The sequence below is a fragment of the Phalacrocorax carbo genome, chromosome 10 (genome assembly GCF_963921805.1).
Source record: "Phalacrocorax carbo chromosome 10, bPhaCar2.1, whole genome shotgun sequence".
Taxonomy (NCBI): Eukaryota; Metazoa; Chordata; class Aves; order Suliformes; family Phalacrocoracidae; genus Phalacrocorax; species Phalacrocorax carbo.
In genome coordinates, this window is record NC_087522.1 from 1,739,687 (window position 1) to 1,759,059 (window position 19,373).

At 51.6% G+C, this 19,373-nt stretch overlaps 1 protein-coding gene across 2 annotated transcripts in view; it reads left to right on the forward strand.

The window, feature by feature from the left end:
- Nucleotides 1-19,373, forward strand: part of PKD1 (polycystin 1, transient receptor potential channel interacting) — a 100,579-nt gene that overhangs the window by 40,925 nt on the left and 40,281 nt on the right. For both annotated transcript variants that reach the window (XM_064461362.1, XM_064461363.1), the window contains exons 2-14: nt 1,850-1,921; nt 3,027-3,098; nt 4,494-4,663; nt 6,789-7,457; nt 7,770-7,953; nt 11,680-11,894; nt 12,977-13,089; nt 13,171-13,297; nt 14,160-14,437; nt 14,921-15,670; nt 16,736-16,867; nt 18,487-18,662; nt 19,113-19,246. In XM_064461362.1, coding sequence (XP_064317432.1) covers nt 1,850-1,921; nt 3,027-3,098; nt 4,494-4,663; nt 6,789-7,457; nt 7,770-7,953; nt 11,680-11,894; nt 12,977-13,089; nt 13,171-13,297; nt 14,160-14,437; nt 14,921-15,670; nt 16,736-16,867; nt 18,487-18,662; nt 19,113-19,246 — 3,092 coding nt within the window. The remainder of the gene's footprint in view (nt 1-1,849; nt 1,922-3,026; nt 3,099-4,493; nt 4,664-6,788; nt 7,458-7,769; nt 7,954-11,679; nt 11,895-12,976; nt 13,090-13,170; nt 13,298-14,159; nt 14,438-14,920; nt 15,671-16,735; nt 16,868-18,486; nt 18,663-19,112; nt 19,247-19,373) is intronic.

The following is a 19,373-nucleotide window of genomic DNA, read 5'->3' on the forward strand; positions in this document are numbered from 1 at the left end:
GGAGGCTCTTTGAAATGCCAAAGCCCTGGTTTTGTAGCAGCAGAATGGTTTGTTTTGGAGGCCTCTCTTGTCTGGGCAAGGAGCAAGAAGGCATCAGAGCTGAAACACCATTTCCTTCTGTTGTGGGCTTGAGGTGCTGCCTAAGAACTAAATGGATTATTTCCAGATGTTTCAAAGAAGAGAAATAGCTTTACTGGTCTCCCCATAAGGTAGCTGGTTGGTGGTCTGGTCCTTTCCAAAACTAGTCAAGTAATGGAAGGAGGTGCAGAGGCAGAGGAGTACAATTTATAGAAAATGCTCGTGGAGAAGCGGAGCAGGAGCCTCCCTGAGGCGGCATCTGACCTGGCTGGCAGCAGCTGGGGTTCCAGTCCAAGCTGTCTTGTGTGTTTGTCTTGCAAGTGGGAGCTGGAAATGAGTTTGGAGGTGACTTTCACGTCTCCTGTGCAGAATGTGACTCCCATGTGGTCTGTGACACTTCAGCAACGGGTGCTCTGTATTCCTGAACTATCGTCCCAGCTTCCCCAAGACAAAAGAGCGCTGGCTCGGTCGGGTATTTTTGCTAGCATCCTTTTTTAAAGTGTATTTGTTGAGCTTTCATTTTGCACATTTCTTGGACTTCTTTATTGATGTTGCTGGTGCACTCTTCTGAATCCACTCTCAGCTTGGCGAAGAAATCCTGGACAGCAAAATCAGGGAAAATAAACCTTTTAAAGAGACATCCATCCCTGTTACTTATCCCCAGAGTTTCCTGGAATTGTACGTAATTTTCCTGCCAGTTTGGCAGAATTCTTTTCATTGGGATAAATTAAGTTTAAATGTCAGCTCAAAGCAAGAATTAATCGGCTAGGGGATAAAAATGAGAGGTGAGACAGCAAGGAGAAATTACGGGAGATGCTTTTAGGAAGAAAGGTGAGAAAGGAGGCGGGTAGGAGAGCGCCTTTGTTGACGCGGCACGGCCGTGGCTGCAGAGACTCCAGCCCTGTCTGCCTCCCTGGGCTCTGCCAGAAATCCTTGAAGGATAATGACCATTGCATGGGCTCAGAATAAGTATTTTGATGCTGCTAAAAGAAGGTTTTGGCCAAAGGAAATTAGTCTGAAACCCAAGAGTGAAGTTTATTGGGAATGAGCGGAGACCGATCAGCGAAACTTTCACTTCTTAGCTGAGTGACATTTTAAAATTGAAGAAGAGGGCATGGGGTGGAAAGAGAGAGCTGGACCAGAGGACAGAAACCTTTTTGCTTTGGATGAGTTGAAGGTTATTGGTGTTACAGGGAGCGATTAGAGATTTTTTAAAACAGTGTTGCTTTTATAAGGACAATCTAATCTGATTTAAAATGGAAAATAGTCTTTGTTACTTCTTCTTCCCTTAAAAGTGTTTCCAAAAAGATCTTTAAAACGTAAAAGTTGAACACATCAATTGTGTAATTAATGATTACTTCTTTGGCGCCAGAAATGGACTTGGAAGTTCCTCATAAATTTTTCTCCAAGTTAATTACTACTTTGGTCTAAGTTATTTCTTAATTACTTCTTTGAAAATATATTGGACTTGAATTTTTTTTTTAAAGGATACATCAAATTTAGTAACACATTTGTCACGTCTGTAATTACTCTAGACACGCCGCAGAACGGTACGCACATAATGATAGTCCTAATCTGTATCTACACGTTACACAGAGCTTTGAGCAGCAAATGCTTTACAGCTGGGAGAAACGCTCCGCTTGAGCACACCAAAACCTTCCAGTCTGGGCTCTGGATGGAGTTTGGAGACAGGCTCCTCTGAGGTCTGGAAATGGAGGAATGACAAAATGAAAGTTGAAGGAAAAGTGAAAATTGTGTTTTCTTTCCCTAGGGATCTTTCCAATAACAAGATCAGTGGTTTAGATGTTCAGATATTCGAAAGCCTGACTTCCCTGGCAAATCTGTAAGTAGACGCTGTGTCCTTCCCGTCCTCCCGCTCACCGTGCACGTCTGAGCTGGTACCTAGAACGCATGCTTGTGCTTCACAAGTTAGCCTTGCTCTCGCTTGACCTCATCTGTCGAGCCCAGATGGATGTGTCCACGGGCTCCTTCCTCGAGGCATTTAGCTGCACAGTCCGGCCGATGACTGGTTCCCTCGTTGGCAGGGAATTTGGCAGGGTCTGACCCGCTGTACTGCTAGATGGAGAGGAGATCAAGGCAAGAGAATGAGATTTGTTGCAAGATGTGTGTCTGTACATGGAAAATGATGATAAAGCTGCGGTGTCCGGATCCCACTTATCTTCTGAGGGATTTGGGTACTGAGTCTGAGGGTCCTTTGAGGACCCTGGCCCTGGTGGGGGAAGGGCCCCAGTGTGCCATCGCTCCCCACACCCTGAGCTGTCCCAAAGGCTGCCCAGACTCTGTGGGCCAGCAGCAGAGGGGAGCTTTGACCGTTAGCAAACTCACTGGTTCAGCTGCTGATCAGGTGAGTTGGCACTGTTACTTGCTGATGGTTCATAGAGAAGATAAACTGTTTTTTTTAAAAGAAAAATTGGACTGTCAGAACAAAAAAGGCAGCAATACAGCCAGCACCAAAACCTGCTTTGGCGGTTCCAGCTGAGTAGCTGGCTGCCTGGGCAGCCTGCCACCTTTACACCTCAAAATCTCCTACAAGGAGAAGGGCTCATGGAAGGACTTGGAGCACAGGGACTGGACTTGAACATGGAAGCAGGCTGCCCAGGGAGGTTGTGGAGTCTCCGTCCTCGGGGACACTCAAAAGCAGGCTGGACATGGTTGTGGGCAGCCCGCTGTAGGTGGCCCTGCTTGAGCAGGGGGGTTGGACCTGATGACTTCGCGAGGTCCCTTCCAACCCCAACCACGCTGTGATGCCATGACTTAGTGCCTGACCGGACATTTTGCTATCATATGTTTGTGGCTGGTGAGACTCAAGGTACTCAGAGAGTAACTGGAACCCAAGCAGAGCTTGGGACAGAGGTTGATCCTGTGTGTTGGCCAGGAAGTTGTTACCAGCCTGATGGACTTTCCTTTTCATTTTCCCTCTTTTGCAGAGATATAAGCCACAACAAGATTTCTACATTAGAAGATGGAATATTTGATAATTTATTTAATTTAAGTGAAATGTAAGTTAATTTTCTTTGTTTCCCAGTTCTCTATTTGCACCTTTCCTCGAATCAGCTCTTCCCTTCCCGGCGGGGTGGGACGCAGCGCTGTCCCGGGGAGAGCTGGGGCATGTAGCCATCCAAGCAGCTGCCTTTTGGACTCTCTCCAGTTTCTTCCTCAAGCTGTGTCCTGGGCCCGGGTCCTGTCGGTGCCCTTCAAGCATAACCTCTTCCCAGACTTTGCTTCTGTCTCCTGGATACCTCCAACCTCTGCTGCTGCCTTCCTGGCTTCCCTGCTTCTCTCCCACAGCAGCTCTGCCGAGGTTCTTGTCTCCGGCCGTGCTCCGGGTCACACGTGCTGTTCCTGTTTGTATGGTCGCACCTTGGGACGGGGGAACCTGATGAAAAGGGCACTGACCTGCAGCGTGGGAGGCCCTGGCAGAGGTGTCTAAGTCACTTGAAGACACTTGAAGATGTTCTCCCTAAGCGATTCAAGTCCTTAGGCTTGTAGTGGTTTTTAATTGAAGTGATTAAAATCTGTTCTGTTATGTGAAGGGCGGCGAGGGGTTGCCACGCTTTTCTGGGAGCGATATATGAAGTGACAGCACAGAATGGCCATTCTGTATGTGAATGAGCCAAAGGATTAACCCCGTGCAGGCACTCGTGGCAAGCAGGAAGAAAGCTAAGCCACACATTCTCCCTGAGGACAGGACACAAAGGGCATTTTCAGCTCTGCATTTTTGCTTACAAGTGGCACTGAAAAGACACAGAGGATCCAGGCTAGGACCGAGTGAGTCTGTCCCTGCTAAGGCTGGTCGGCAAAGTGGTGCTTTCAGTATAAAAATCCTGGGTTCAGCCCCTGCGGCAGCCCAGCCCAGCTGGCGTCAGCTAAACAAACAGCTTTCCATCTCTGTCCCGTTCGCAGCTGAATGCCAAAGGCTGTAATTTGGATCAAGCTTAGCTGCAATTAAAGTTTCCATCCTTTCATTAAACTGCCACATGGAAAGATTATCATTGACTTTGCATTTCTTTTTTGACAGATCAATTTTATTCTCAGCTATTTTTTAATGGAGCTGTAAATAGTCTCCCTTAGCTGGAGAGGCTGCCATTACATCCAATGGCTGTTAGATGGCAGACTATTTTAAATATAAGATTGTGTCTGTAATTTGCTTCTAATTGCAACAATTATTTGTGGAGTGAAAAAAGTACTTGAAGTACTCGCCTAATTCTAGCCTCTAGAAAAATCATGTTAATTATTGCTTGATTCCTTATTCATTAACTCCCCTCGCCAATCTTTCTGAAGCATTTCGGTGGAGCGGCGCAGATGGGAACAGCGAGGGATCGGCACGCTGCTGTAATTAGCACTTAGCACATGTCACGTTAATGCCTGACTTTCGCCTGATCTCCCTGTTACAGAAACTTAAGTTGGAATCCATTTGTTTGTGACTGCAAACTTTCCTGGTTGCCCCACTGGGTGGAAGACAGAAAAGTGAAAGTTATTCAGGCGTCAGATACGAGATGTGCCCACCCTGCCGAGGTGGCAAACCTTTCCCTCTTCGACGTCTCGTTCGTCAATGCTACTTGTGGTAAGGAAACGCTGCGGGCTGTGGCGGGGGAGATGACTAAACCAGTGGAAATGATGGGCCCAAGGGGTGCTGGGATCATATCGAGACCTCTTTATTCCTCAAGTCACCAGTTCTAATCTGATTAAGCAAATAACGGTAGCGTATGACTATACCCTCATGCCTGAAGGCTGGAGTCAGTCACACCAGGGCTGAGATCAGCAAACTCATTGCAGCCCAAGCTTCAGGCAGCCATCAGAGGGCACTAGCTCCATGACCTCCAGCCTTAGGCTTTCACTCTCTCAAGATTTAGCAGTCTGACTTTTAAGCAGTGAAATCTCTTGGAGTTGATGGGACCTGAGGACACGCGAAGCTGAATCTTTGCAGGTGACAGGGCTCCATGTCGGGAGCGTTGAATGAACACTGCCCCGATCTGCAGCCTGTTGCCTGCTCTGGGTGTGTTTTTCTGACTGCTTTGGCTAGCAGAAACGTGAGGAGGTGTTTACCTGGAGAGTAGGAGGGGAGCCCTAAGAAAACTAATGCCCCCTGGATGCTCAGCTAACTCTAGGTAAGAGAGAGAGAGGGAGGGAGAACAAGTACTCCCCACAGCAGGCATCAAGCATCTCCTTCAGTGCAAGATGGGAGGATGCAGTGATGAGCTGGTGGGTGCCAGCTGAGCTGCCTGAGGAAGTGCAGTGCTCCCGCAGGGCCAAACCCCAGGTGGTGGTTGCTCCACCTTCCCCAGCAGTTACGCCAGCCTTGCAGCACCTCGGTAGTACACTGCTTGCCTGGTGCTGGAATTACCGAGGGAAATAACACCGGCACTGCTATTCCTCTTGACAATTAGTTGTTCCCCTCTTGAACTACTTTAAGTTAGTGCGGGAACAATAATGTGAGGCTGTCTTTTGGGTAATTCAGCGTAGTGGTAGTAGGCTGGGGACAGCCTGCCAGCTACTGACAGTTGTTACTGACCGCCAGGGAATGAAGAAGTACGACCAGGCTGGTGTTAAAAAGCAAAGCAGTTCCCATGCCTTGGTCCTCCTCACAGGACTTTTCTTAAGTGGCTCAAAATTTGCAGGAAGGCCGTGGAGAAAGCCGGTCGGTTGGATGGATACGATATGGGAAGATCACACAAGGCCAGAGCTCTTGAGATGTTCGGGGGGGAGATGTTGTAGCAACCGGCAGAAACAGAGGAGCAAACATGGCTCGGTTGCGTGGGCAGAGCTGGAGAGGAGGCCAGGCAGTCCCAGCTGGGCTGCGGCTGTGCACGTGGCAGGGGCCCTGCCTGTGTGTTTGTGGCAGAGAAACGTCCCAGCCCTTGCAAACCAGTGAGGGGGAAGTAAACTCCAGGGAATGAGCTGTTTCTCTGAGAATAGGGCCATTGCGGCTGCCATCATTGTACGTGTCCGTGCATGTGTGTATGTGTGCTCCCTATAGCCAGGCATGTGTTGTTTCTCTGCATCCTTCCCACGAACGCATACACATGCATCCTTCCACACCCCTCGGGTGCAGGCTGGGTGTGGCACTGCCTCCTTTCCTACCACCAGCTTTTGCCTGCAGGTAGGTGGGAAACTCTTGGCTCTCCCCGTGGAGGAAGGTGGCTGCAGTGTCTGCCCACCTCCAGCGTGGGCCTGGTGGGGAATCCGGTGGCATTTCCCCCGTGCCCCTGATGTGCCGCTCTGCCCAGCTGTGTCTGGTTACAGACTTGTTGCTGGAAGCCCGAGGCAGCATGCACTGAAATGTGCTGCACCGGAGCAAGCCAAGGGACAGCCAAGGGACAGCCTTTTCTCCTGGTCTCACTTGGTGGCTAGTCCTTTGGGCTCCTCTGAGGGTCAGGCTCAGCGGCTCCGTGTCCCGTGGGACTGCCAGGCTCTCGAAAGACCCCTTTTATGTGCTAAGTGTTGCTGCTCCATAAATCTGTGTGACTGGCTTGTTATTTCTGTCATCATTAATTAGCATAAAGAGTTTGGAAATCATTGCTGAGGGATTAAAGACTTCCCAGGCCAGTCTCAAAAAGGAAATGCTTAGAGTAGGAGCTTCTCAGGAGAAGTCCGTTCCCAGGGGTGTGGGGTGGTGTCTTTTGGAGGGTTTCACCAAGCCACGGCTTCACAGTGTCAATTTGCAAGAGGTTCTTCTGTTCTTTCCCCAGGAGCTCGATACATAACGTGTCCGACAAGCAACCACACAGAAGGGGCTGAATTTGTCATCCTCTTCACGTCTGTTCACCCCGGGAACCTCACCGAGGAGACCTGCAGTGCCCTCTGCTCTGCCGAACACCAGGAATATGGAGGTTTCAGCGCCGAGGGGCAGTGTTTGTGTGGTACTGCCCATAAATCAAACTCTTCCTCCAGCTGTTTGCCATTTTGCACTGAGCATTTGTCTGGGCAGGCCTGTGGTGGCCCATCACTCGTCCCCTCTCCCTTCCAGGCACACCTGCCTGCGTTTTTCACAGGACTCCGGCCCCGGTACAGCCTGCACCAGGCCGTGCTCTTCAATGTCAGTATTCCCATTGCTGTCAGCACTTTACTGTGGGAATTTGGGGACCAGACAGAGGTTCTCAACACCACTGGAAATGCAGCTGTCCACATGTATGCCTTACCTGGGCAGTACAATGTCACTGCCACCGTCTTCGTGGGTGCCAAGGTCTTACCTGTGCTGGCAGAAATTGAGGTGGTGGCTTCACCCCAACAGTTAGAACTGCAATGTCCTTCCTTGGTCAAGACGAATGAGAGTCTGGACATACGGATCAGCAACAGAGGTGGCACTGGCCTCATGGTGTTGTACGGCATCACTGCAGAGGCTGGAGAGCCGGGCAGAGGTAAGCGGGGTGGGCTGGGTAGGTGCTGGCCAAGGGAGGAATGGCACTGCCTCCTGGGCCCTTTCCGTTCCTTCTCAATAAGGAGTAAAGGGTGACTTCTTTGGCCACTTCTTGCCCCCCTGTCTGACCAGGCAGTGTTTTGCACTGTCCTGGGCCAAGAAGATGACCACACAGAGTGCAGGTCAACACCGACGGGGATTTACGGGCTTCAAGAAGGATGGGACATTCCTGGAGCCTCGCTCCTTAGATTGGATTGGGGGTGTGTGGGCCCACAGAAGGGACATCATGCTTGTGTTCTTCTACTTCATGCAGCAGTTCACCCCATGTGCCCCCCTGATGGCTTGGTTTTCCCGGGCAATAACCACTGCTACCAGCTGGTGGTGGAGAAAGCTGAGTGGCTGGAGGCCCAGCAGCACTGCCAGGAGCATGGCAACGGAGAGCTGGCTTTTGTGAGCAGCCCCGAGATCCAGAGCTTCTTGGTCGCTCATGTCATCAGGTAAGCGAGGAGGGAAAGGGTTAAGCTTTCCTAGGGTCAGGTCCTGTGTTCTGGGGGGTCACATCTGCAGAGGGGTCAGAGGGAGGGTCCCGCCAAGCCCCCTGTGCAGCCAGTCAGGCTGGAGAGACACACGGGTCCAGGCTGGGGAGATGGTAGGGGTGGTGCTGCTGAACAAAGAGGAGGGAAAAGTAGAGCTTGAGCCCTTGCTGAACTTGGCTTCTTTGCTTACAGACTGTGGAGGGAATAGGGCAGGAAGGCTGGGAGTCAGAACTGGGAACTGTGGGATTGCTGCTGGTGGGCATCTTGTACTCTGTGTTTGTGCCTGTGGGTGCATCTGACGTGGTGCAGGGAGGTGCAGGGTCGGGAGCAAACGGGGCTGGGGTGAGCAGACCTTCCACCTGGCAGTTCAGCAAAATCTGCAGGCTCACGTGGAGAGGGTCAGGTGCTCGTGTCCAGAGGGTGTTTGGCTGCCAGGCAGGGCCCGAGGGTGACCTCGCAACCAGCTCCCTCCATCAGCAGAATTACAGCCGGATTGTCCCATGCACGACAGCCACTCTAGCAAAGCCCAAGCCAGCGCTGCAATCCTGCCTCCCAGCTGGGATCCCGCACCCTCCCAGGCATGGCTGCAGCCTGAAGCCCAGACCTCTTCCCCTTCTTATGCCTCCTGAGAAGGAGCAGCGCTCATCTCCGAGTGTCAGGCTCCAGCAGCATCTGCTCCACCTCAGGGCTTGGGCTTTATAAACAGAGAGCACTGAAAGTGTCAGCCTTTGATTAAATCCGACCCTCTGAGTGTCCTTTCTGCAACCAGCCGTCTTGGGGGGGGAGGATGACCAGGAGAGCTTTCAGGGGTCTGACAGCTCTTGTCAGCACTCCCGGAGGCAGATGCTGGAGATGGCCCCTTAATAAAGACGGCCCAGAAAGCACATGCAAAGGGAGCAGCTGCTGGTGATGTAGGCCTCGAACGGTCCTGCCAAAGGTCTGGCAGCCCCTTCTCCCCAAATGTTGTATCCTTGCCCTGTTCCCTTCACACTGGGATTTATCCTGAGATTGTAAACATGTGGTCCCTGCTCTCAGGAAGAGGAGTCTGTCCTTTCCCGCGGGTTAGGGGCTGGTCAGTCGGTGCTCTGAGTTATCAGGCATTGCGTGCAGGGCTTTGATGGACTGCAGTGCAAAGAAAGCATGAGACCTCAGAAGGGAATGAGCCGCCCAAGCTGTTTCCCAGCTGCTGCCTCACGTTGCTCTCTTTCCCAGCCCCCTTTATTTCATGTATTTGTTTTATTAATCCATTCAGATAAACATGAATGAGGCAGTTCCAGGATGTGATTTCCCTGGTGATAAAAGACAAATCAACCGAGCTGCAGGTTTTTGGAACATGCAACCCCCATAGTTTCTTGTGGGAAAATGACAGAAGCAGAAATCTGTTTCCCATTAGATCACGCAGCGGCGAGGACCACTCTCTCCTCTCCTTTACTCCTGTCATTTGATGGCCTCCCCAGGAGCAGCATGCGCTGAGCTGGTCCCCTCCCCGCCTCCAGAAGCAGAGTGCTCAAGCCCACACCCCTGCCAGGGGACCCCGCTTTCCCCTCTGAGGCAGTGCAAGGAGCCCTTCTCCCCTTCCAGGCTTCCTCAGGCTTCATTCTGCTCCTGCTGCCCTGAGCAAGGCAGCTCGTTCCTTCCTCAGAGGCAGGGGGATGCTCACATCTCGCTTCAGAAGAGGGTGTCGTGACCCCTCCTGTTCCTCTCTGCAAGGTAATGGGCCAAGCAGTGGGGCAGAGGTGGGAAGGAAGCCAGCCAGCCTACTTTTTTTTCCCTTTTGATGACTTGCAGTTAGATCATAGCTGGAATTAGAAAAGGAAAATCTCTATCGAGTTTTACTAACAGCAGCAAACAGGCGGTTTCCTAGCCTGGTCTCCCTAATCCCCTGCCAGTGGTTCGGGAGCAGAGGATAGCGGTTATTTATTTTTTAATCTTATTTGCAGTGAAAACTACTGATTCACAGAACAGTTATTTTTGTCATCGTTTTTCAGCATGACCTCATTAATCATTTCGTCTGGCCTGAGCCTACTGGTGGAGAGACACCAATTACCTCCCTGGTCTGCTGTTTTGCAGAGCAGTTGTACCACCCTGGGAGCACACTGGAGCAAAGGGGCAAGGCAGAGTTTACTGCAACCTGCAGGAGGGAGCGAGGGGAAGGAGCCGGGGGCTTTGAAGGGTGCATGGTGAGGCTGTTCCCCCCCCCACCCCCCAGAAGTTAATATGGAACAAATGCCTCACTTTCTGCTGGGTGCGATTAGAAACAGTTGTCCAGGCTGTTTGTGGCTATGAAAGACCGCTCAGCACTTTCCACCAGAATCTCTGCTGGGATTCAGCCAGTTTCCAAATGTGGAAGGGACATTTCATCTTCCTAAAACGATCCTGGCAGTTCCTTTTGTATGTGGGGTTCATCTGCCTGCAGTGCTTTGGCCTCTGCTGCCGGTGCCTTGTCCCCAGGCGGCTGCTGCCTTTCAGTGGTGGCTGAGGAGCTGATGATCCCCCAGCAGCCGCATCAGAGGTGCCCCGGTTTGAACAGGAGCTCGTGGACCTGGCACCGTCCGAGGTCTAATCCTGCACTGGTCCCGGTTCCACTTGGAGTGGAGAATTGACTAGTGGCAAACTCCGCAGGTCTGCACAAATGAAGCACAAGATTTCTAAAGGATGCAGCTCTTTTAGAGAGTTTTGTTCGACCATACCATTCCTCTCAAGCGATGACTCAGTCTGGCTTGAAAGGGTCTGTGAGGGTCATTCAAGCCGCAGTGCAGGCAGGCCATTCCGACAAACTGCTCTCCTGAGAGGTGTCCGAGCTTCCAGTCAGCCTGCTGATACCCCTTAGTCTGCGGGTAGTCCCACTCCCCTGTATCGTGCAGGGTTTACTCTGCCGTGGGAGAGCTGGTCTCAGCCCTTCCAGCCCCCGCGGGTGGCCATCGGCCCCCCATGCCCGCGGGGAGGGCCAGCAAGGTGATACTGATAAACATATTGATATGAAGGAAGCAACTCCATCCTGGAGAAGCAGAAGATGTGCAATTGGAGGGGGTGCTGGGAATTTCTGAAAGCAATAAAAATTCGTTCTGCTCGCCGGCCGATGACATCTCATTATCCTCTCTGATATTTTTGTGCTGTACCAGTTGTGGCTGGCATGAATCAGTGCTTACCAGTATGTCACAAGCTCTGTGGTGCTGGTGGAACCTTTAACCGGCTCCTCGTGAAACTTGAGCGAGAGAGGCTGGCATTTTGGGAACGGGGTGACCCAAGCTGTGGGGTGGCGATCATCAAGGGGCTGACTCAGCTGCACACAGGGACCCCCTGAGCTGCTGCTCCCTCCCAGCTCTGCTGCGCTGCAGTGACGGTGTTCCTTGCTCTCTCTGCATCCTTTTGGCTCAGCTGTGCCCTCAGCACATCAGAGGGCAGGTGGCTTTCTGTAGGACAGAGGTTTGAAGGGCCGGTGGATAGCAGGATGGTGTGCTGTGAAGGAGCTCTTACCGAAGAGCCAGGTTCTGGTGGTAGAACAGATACTGACATCCTTCAGTAACCAAAAGGCTCCGTTAAACACAGGCTGTGACACCCAGATGAAGCTGTTGTTGCTAAGATGACTATTTTCATAGAGAACCATAGATGGCACCTGTCCCAGATCTTTCTAATATTCACGATTTCCTGAAATCCCTCCCCCTTCTTTATTTTTGTTTTTTGAAGGAGCCTCGATGTCTGGATTGGATTCAATGATTTTGCAAGCACCGGAGCGCAGCAAAGAGGCGAAGGATTTAATCTGGAGAGCTGTCAGAACTGGCTGCCAGGAGAACCCCATCCGTCAAACGCTGACCACTGTGTCCGGATGGGCCCGACGGGCCAGTGTAACACAGACCTGTGCATGGCCAAGCACAGCTACGTCTGCGAGTACAAGCCAAAAGGTGGGCTCCGCTCCTCTCCTGCTGTCCGCTGGCGGCGTGGGCAGGCGGCTGTCCTGCTCACTGGCGTGTGCCAAGGAAAAATAGGGCTGCATGGAGGGGGTCATCCAAAGCATCGCCCCAGATCAAGCGGGACTAGCAACAACCCCAGTATTCCCAACAGGGGCTTGACGGATAAACTTTCAGAAACCTGGCCTCAGCCCAAAGGGAAGAATTTGGCCCACTGCAGTCTTTGCCATCAACAGGAGGAGAGGGAGGAGCAAAGCTCTGAGGCAGAGCTTTGGAAATAGCTTTTCTCTCTTATTTGAGCAGTCTCTGCTGCTGCCAGGATCTGAGGCCGTGGTGCTGCCTCGGCGGCTCCTGCTGTCCTTGGCACCCTGTACTTTGTGAGATGTTGGGGTCTTGTGACTTAAAAGAGTATAGGGCCTTGGAGATCCTGAGGTGAGCTTTTATGTGGTGTGCGCTGTGCAGGTTTGTGTTTGTGCAGCCTCCCAGACCTGCCAAAGCGGTGTAGGGAGTAAGAAAGAGAAGCTGAAAGGACACAAAATATGGGAGAAGATGTGGGAAAGAAGGAAAAGCCAGCGCTAGGCAGAGAGCCCACTGGCCCTGGTAGGAGGGACAGCATCAGCGGGCTGCGCTCCGTCCCCAGAGCCTGACCTGGATGGGAATGAGCCAGAGGCGTGTGCCACTGGTGGAAACCAGCTGGTCCTGGCCACGTTCCCCATGAAGTCCAGGGGGACAGGGAGGATGGCGAGTGTACCTTGTGCTCAAAAATTCGAAGCAAGTGATGGGGTGTTGGAAGGGAGAAGTGTTTGCAGAGTTCCTAAAAGTCAAAGCTGCTGAGAGTTGCAAATGCAAACATTACTCGTGCAGGAAGAGAAAGAAATCAAAACACCTGTAAGAAGAAGAATGAAACTACAGGATTATGGCAGCTGCTTCTCCAGTAAAGCTGGAGTTACAGATTCCTGAGTGGTCCAAGCCCTGCTACAGCCCTGCTGCACGGTGTGAGCAAGCATGAGCAGGGTGGGGGAATAGCTTCAGGCCTTGCCGAGTCTCACGGGCTCAAATATTCCCTTTGTAAACAGGAGTTCTCTTAAATGCCGAAAACTTCTTTGTGGGAGACCCTATGTTTGACACACATGAGGCTGTGAAAAACGTGACAGAAGATGTGCTGTCAGCTCCGTGGCAAGCTGTGGAGGTAAGAAGGGTTTGCTCCTCCTGCGGCTGCAGAGGGAGTCCAGGGAGATGCAGGCGGGTGAGAGCCTTGTCTGTTTTGCAGGTGATGGTGTTCCCTGAGCTGGCATTCAGGCATGAGGGATATTTGACTGCCCTGGAGTTTGTGACACAGGAACTGCATCAACCTGTTCAAGTGAGGTTCCAGGTGCATAGACTGATAGATGGAGAAGGTGAGGCACCTCCTCTCAATGCTTGTGGTATTGTTAGAGCTGACACCATCAGGACCCTGTCAAACTGGGTGTGTGTGGCCTTGTGGCCCCTCTGTCTTCAAAGGAGAAGCTTTGAAGCCTTAAAGGCTCAGAGATTTGGTTCTGTTTTTTGAGGAGACTCAAGTGCAAATCTGCAGGCATGATTGGACAGCCTGAGGTTGCCTTGGAGAAGAAACTGTAAGTTTTAGGAACATGTGTAGAAGTGAATCGATCTGAGCTATTCTTTTATACTTTGGGAAGACAGGACATGTCAAAAGGGAATGTCTTCTGGTCCATCTGGCCCTACAGGTTAAGAAGGAAGAACGTTTTCCTGAGCCCATTTCTTCCTGATGGATGAGATAATCTAATAAGCCCATTATTCCTTGTACAACAGCTCAATAGTCAATGTTGGCAACAATTAATTTTGCAGCAGAATGTTTGCTCTAGCCATGGGGTTGGCTGGTTACAAAAGGATATTTTTTGACACTGAAAAGCTGATACTTTAACATGGAAACATTAACTTCAGAAAAGTTGCTTAATGTGTTTTCAGTGTCAAAGCCAGCTCTGCTTTTACTTGGACTCGCTTTCGCTTGAGCATAGATCTCTCTTAGATTGCGAATCGGTGCATTTTCTCTGGAAAAGAGACTAACTGCTTTTAACAATCTTTGTGCCTTTGTGAGCTTTTCCTGTAAAACAGGACAGTTGTCTTACGAAGTACCAAGATGCATTGCAGTTGCAGCTTTTACTGAGAGAGGGGAAAACCAGTGAATTTGGAGTGAAGTTGTCCACCAGAAGTGTTACTTGTCAGAATGGTGATCTTTGCTTTCTCTTTCACTTCTTCCAGACGACCAAGAGGGCAAAAATGCTACAGAACCATTCCACACTGTTCAGGATGACGGGAACTGGACTCTACTTGAATGTCCTCCTGGTTTCCAGTGGTGTAATTTGACTAATTTGTGCTCGTCACTAAACAATTGCTGCAACGCAACCGAGTGTGCCAACAGTTCTCTTGCCAGCAGCCCTACCCCCGTTTCCCTTCAGTACGATGAGAGCCAGCTCAGCTATGAACTCATCAAGGAATTTCTCTTCTCAATACCAGCTGGCCCATCTTCCCAGTATCTGGTCAGTGTTTATTAGCTGCTGTAACCAGTGAGTAGGTGGGGCAGTTTTCTCGAGTGCTTTGGGGAAATAAAGAATTGTTCCCAGTTTGCAGATGGAGATGCTGAAGTCCATTCAAGTGAAAGGAGTTGCCCAGTGTCACAAATGCCACCATTTTCTGTCTCCCCCGCTCTAAGCCATGGACCTCCTGCAGTAACCTGTTGCAGTAGCAGACGGTCAAAAGGCTGTGCAGATTTCCTGGGCTATTCCCATTGCACTTATGAAGTGGAGGTAGAGCATAAAGCTGCCTTCCGTGTGAACACTTGTAATTCAGAGTGGCCAAGGAGAGCAGGGTGGCGAAATGTCTCCTCATGCTGCGTTTGGATCTGCGGCTTTTCTGTTGGTTTCCACTAGGCAGTAAATCCAGCTGTCTTGCCCAGGAAAGAGTTGGGTGCTGAGTGCTCTTGATTTAAGGCATTAATCAAAAAACACCTCCTCTCTCTGCAGGTCACATTCAGAAAAGAAAACATTTTTGTCAGGCCCAAGGACATCTTCAGCATCCAGCACAACGCAGGCTCGGGCTTACTCCTCCAGTGCCAGCCAAGTGCCACGTCCCCTTACAGGACCAACGTCTTAATCACGAACTCTTCAGAGTGGGCACCTGGCCTGTCCGACAGCTCCGTCGGTGCCACCTGGTTAAACAACACTGTTTGCTCTCTCCGAGTTCGCTACGCCGAGGAACAGCTGGTCCCGGTGATCAGCCCCCACAACGCGGGGCTGGAGCATCCGGGTCGCTACACGGTCAGAGCCAGCGTGGACAACGGGGTCTTCAGCGCCAATCTGTCTTGCAGTTTCTGGGTGACTTCCTGGGTGTCAGGCCTGCGTGTCATCCATCCCGCTCCTCAGGGCGGCAGGGTCTACCTACCATCCAACCACACTACCCTGGTCGTCAAACTCTCCTCAGGGGTGAACGCCACAGCTAGCTGGCTCGGGGACAACCACACCTTCCCCTTCAAGGGGTCCTGCCCAGTGGCTGTCGAACCGCTCGTAGCAGACTGTGCCAGGGAGACCAACGACACCTGGTTTGCTGTGGTCAGCCTGAGCGGCCTCAGGGAGGGGGTGAGCACCCACGTGCTCGTTGCGGAGAACGCCGTGAGCTCCCAGAACATCACCGTCACGGTGAAAGTGGAGGAGCCCATCCGCGGGCTGCGGGCCACCCCTGACCCCGAGAGCAGAGTCCTGCTAAATACACGAGTGGTGAGTGATGTCTGCTGCTTTCAATTGGTTGGTAGTGTTTTTAGCTGACGTGGGTTTGGCTTACGAGGAGGGCTGGGGCTCAGCTCCACACTGGTCAGGTGTAGCGCTGCTTGCTGCTAAGCGCCAGCTCCCCGGCCATGCAGACAGCGCTGCTGCAGGCACAGGCATGTGGCAGAAAGCACTGATGCTCTCCAGCAGCTCAGCCCTATGTTTAATTACCTCAGAGGTAAGGCAGCACCTCCTTTGAGGGGGACACTGGCTTTCCAGTTCCACGGAAAAGCGGAGGCTTCATGAAAGGCCAGTATTTACCTTCTTTCGGCTTGTCATGGTAGTTATTCCTTTAGGTGTTCAGATTTACTATACTAAATCTTTCCATCAGCTGGCTGAAGCTATAAAAATGTTTCATCCACCCATCCCTCCAAGTCTCGGAGTTACTCTGGTGTTTGCAGTCTTTTTTTCAGAGCTACAGCCGAGCTCTAGGAACCTGTTCCATAACTGCCCATCGGGATCTGTGAAATGCTCTGTTCAATCTCTGGCTGCTAATAGCAGAACCCTGTGCCTGCAATGCCTCTTGGTCTCACCCTTCCTGGCTACCACAGCCTGCTCAGGAGGCACTCTAGGAGTGAGCAGGGAGCCTGCCCTGCCCAGTGCAGGTCAACCATTTTAGCCTTTGGGTCAGGCTCCATCAACAGATGAGGGTCAGAGACTCAGCTTACTGGTGTAGCTAAAGCTGAGTTGTTTCCGCAAAGGTACCGGAAAGTTTTTTAGCCAGCAAGAAAGAGCCCTGATCACAAGGGCAGAGCTCTAGGTTGTGGGAGCAGGCAGCATGGGTTCTGCTCCCAGCTCTGCTGTGGATTTATGGAGTCAGGGTTGGCATTTCTCTATCAGCAACAAAGCCACAGATGATTTTGCACCTCTGTGTCATGCTCTGAGGGCGCTGTCTTACAGGTGTGTGATGCCTCCCAGTCTGGCTCTACTCCCTCTCCAGTTCAGCTGGAGATCTCCTGGGAAGTACTGTGCATGCTTTTCTCTTGCACTGGTATAAAATGTCCTCATGCCTTTCAGAGCTACGTCCCTGTGATGGAAGCTGGGTCAGATGTGACTTTCCGGTGGACAGTAGATGATAAGCCATCTTTCACTTTTTACAATGTTGTCTTCAACGTTATCTACCAAAGCCCAGCTGTGTACAAGCTTTCGGTAAGCCAAGGCCTTTCCCATGATACCATTTCAATCCGGGGGTTCCATCTCAGCCCACAAACGAAGCAGGAAAAGCAGCAGGGAGAGGAGAAGGCAGAGTTGAGCTGGGGAGGATTTTGCTGTGCTCCTAATGAGCTCGTCTGCTATTTCTCACTGAGCTGCTCTTGCAAATGCAAATAGTAAGTTTCTTCCTGTTCTTCCATTACAGCCGACTTCACTGTCTTCGCTTTCTCTTCTTTTCTCCAGTGTTCTCCTTTCTGTTCCTGGAGCGTCTGTCCTTACTCCTCCCCAGCAGGAATGAGGCAGGGAGCCCCGCTGCAGGGTGCTGGCCCCGGCTTTGGCAGGCAGGAGGTGTGGATTCAGAACCAGGCAGAGGCAGGATGCAAACGTCAGGCTTTCACAGGCAGGGCAGAGCTTCTGCCACAAGCTCTTCTGGTCTTTGTCCTGTTCTCTTTCTACTGGTGCAGACTGGGACGCTGGGTTTTGTCATGACCCCAGAAGAAGGACAGGGGAGAGAGTCTGGGCAGAGCGAGGCATCTCTTGTGGAACAGTTTATCTCTGGCCAGTATCATGCCCTGTACTGCCATGCAGAGCCCTGGTCTGGCTCCGAGCTGCTCGATCCGTTTGCAGGGTAACTGCTGGCTTCCTGAAGCGACACCAGCCCTAGCTCCGAGGGCACGCTAGCACTAACTTGCTTGGTGCAGCACTATGCTGAGTAGCACTAATTTGCTGGGCGAAGCACTGTGCTGACAAGCCTGGATTGCTTTTACTTACAGAGTTGACAAGGTGGCATTAGTCTGGGATTGACTGGCTTCAGTGTAACAGATCTGCAGAAGCCTAGGCACAAACTTCTTTTATCTCTTGGGGTGGGAGGTCTCTATTAAACCAGGTTTGAAGGGTCCCTTCTGTCAGCAGCTCAGCTCTCCTGCAGGTGAGGAGGTGGCAAGATGCTTCGCCATTAGGTGCCGTGTCAGTGTTACATGCCTAGATAATCCTGAGGATGCTGCTCTACTGTCATGTCTCTTCGGTCTCTTGCCCAACCATTCTTCCTTTCCCTCCTCTGCCCAACTTTGCTCTCCTGCTCTGTGCCCACCGTCCAGGATGCTGGAGCTGCACTTGGCGTGATTGGTTTTACGATTCTCTCCCATCCCCGCTCTCTGTGCTTGGAGCCACTCGTCTGCCACTGTCCTAAGGAAAACGGGTGGCTGTTGCCCCCTCGGTGGCAGCAAGTGCCTGTGCTTAGCAGCTGGAGACAGTGTGCAGGGCACCTCGGAGCAGGCAAAAGGGTAACCGGCAAGTTCGGAGCCAGAGGAGTCTCAGGATGAGAGGCTGTTCTCCTTGTCCTCTTGCTGTAGAACCAGTCCTTCCTTGGACTGACTTTAGTGGTGGAGATGTGGTTCCAGCAAGAGGTGGCTTTGCTGGCTAGGTGACCTTCCAGTCTGTGCTGCTTTCAGTGCCCACTGAGGCTATTGCCCCTGCCTCCCTGTCCGCTACTCTTCTCTGACCTAACCTTCTCGCCTGCCTGGGGGACCTCTTCAGACAGCGAAGCCCCGCTCTCAGGAAAGGGTGGCACGGCAAGGAGATCCCCGATGCATTCTTTGTCCCACTGTCCTTCCCAGCTCACCGCCTCCAACCACGTCAGTAACTTTACGGTCAATTACAACGTCACGGTGGAGATGATGAATAAGATGAAGAACCTGACTGTGTTGGGTGTCCTGCCGGTCCTCCCTCAGAACAGCACCGTGGAGCTTACAGCAAGAGTTCGGGTTGATTCAGCTGTGGATGCTATGTTCCTGTGAGTCCTTTGCAAGTTGCCTGAACTTAGGAACTTACTGTGCATAGTTTACCAGCCTTGCCTGCACTATTTCTCTTCCCAGGGCCAGCTGATGTCAAACGGCTCATTTCTCAGCTGCTGTCTAGTTAATTTGAAATCCCTGCAAGTGAGGTTCTGTCACACTGGCTGGGACCTGTAGTTCAGGCTGAAATACTCTTCCTTTAAAGGATTGCAACGTTGCTTTAATATTGAATTCCTCCTCCTCTTACCAGTGCTATACTCCTCTCACAGCAATGATTCTGCAGCGTTGGGCACAGCTACTGCTTTGATAGTTGGCGTTGTATTTCCTACAGCTTTTCTGAAAACCCCAGCCCTGAGCCTGAAAGACAGCCCTAGACCGGGCCAGGGTTCCTCTGGGCTTTCTATGATTGTCCTGTTGTGCGGTGTAACATGGTTTGCATGTTTCTCCAGGTGGGATTTTGGAGATGGCGCCCAGGAGACATACCTCTTCCGACCTCCCTACAACAAGTCTTTCCTCGTTCCTGATCCCAGTGTCCATGAGGTTGTAATTGAGCACAATGTTTCACATGTCTATCAAGACCCAGGTAGGCTCAGGACGGTTCTCTGGGGAAGAAGGGGCTCAGCTATTTTTGTTGTGTGAGGGTTACAAGGCACCTTCCAATAAAACAATGGCTTGAAAGTCCTGAGCAAACAGCCAGAGTGGCTGGGAGC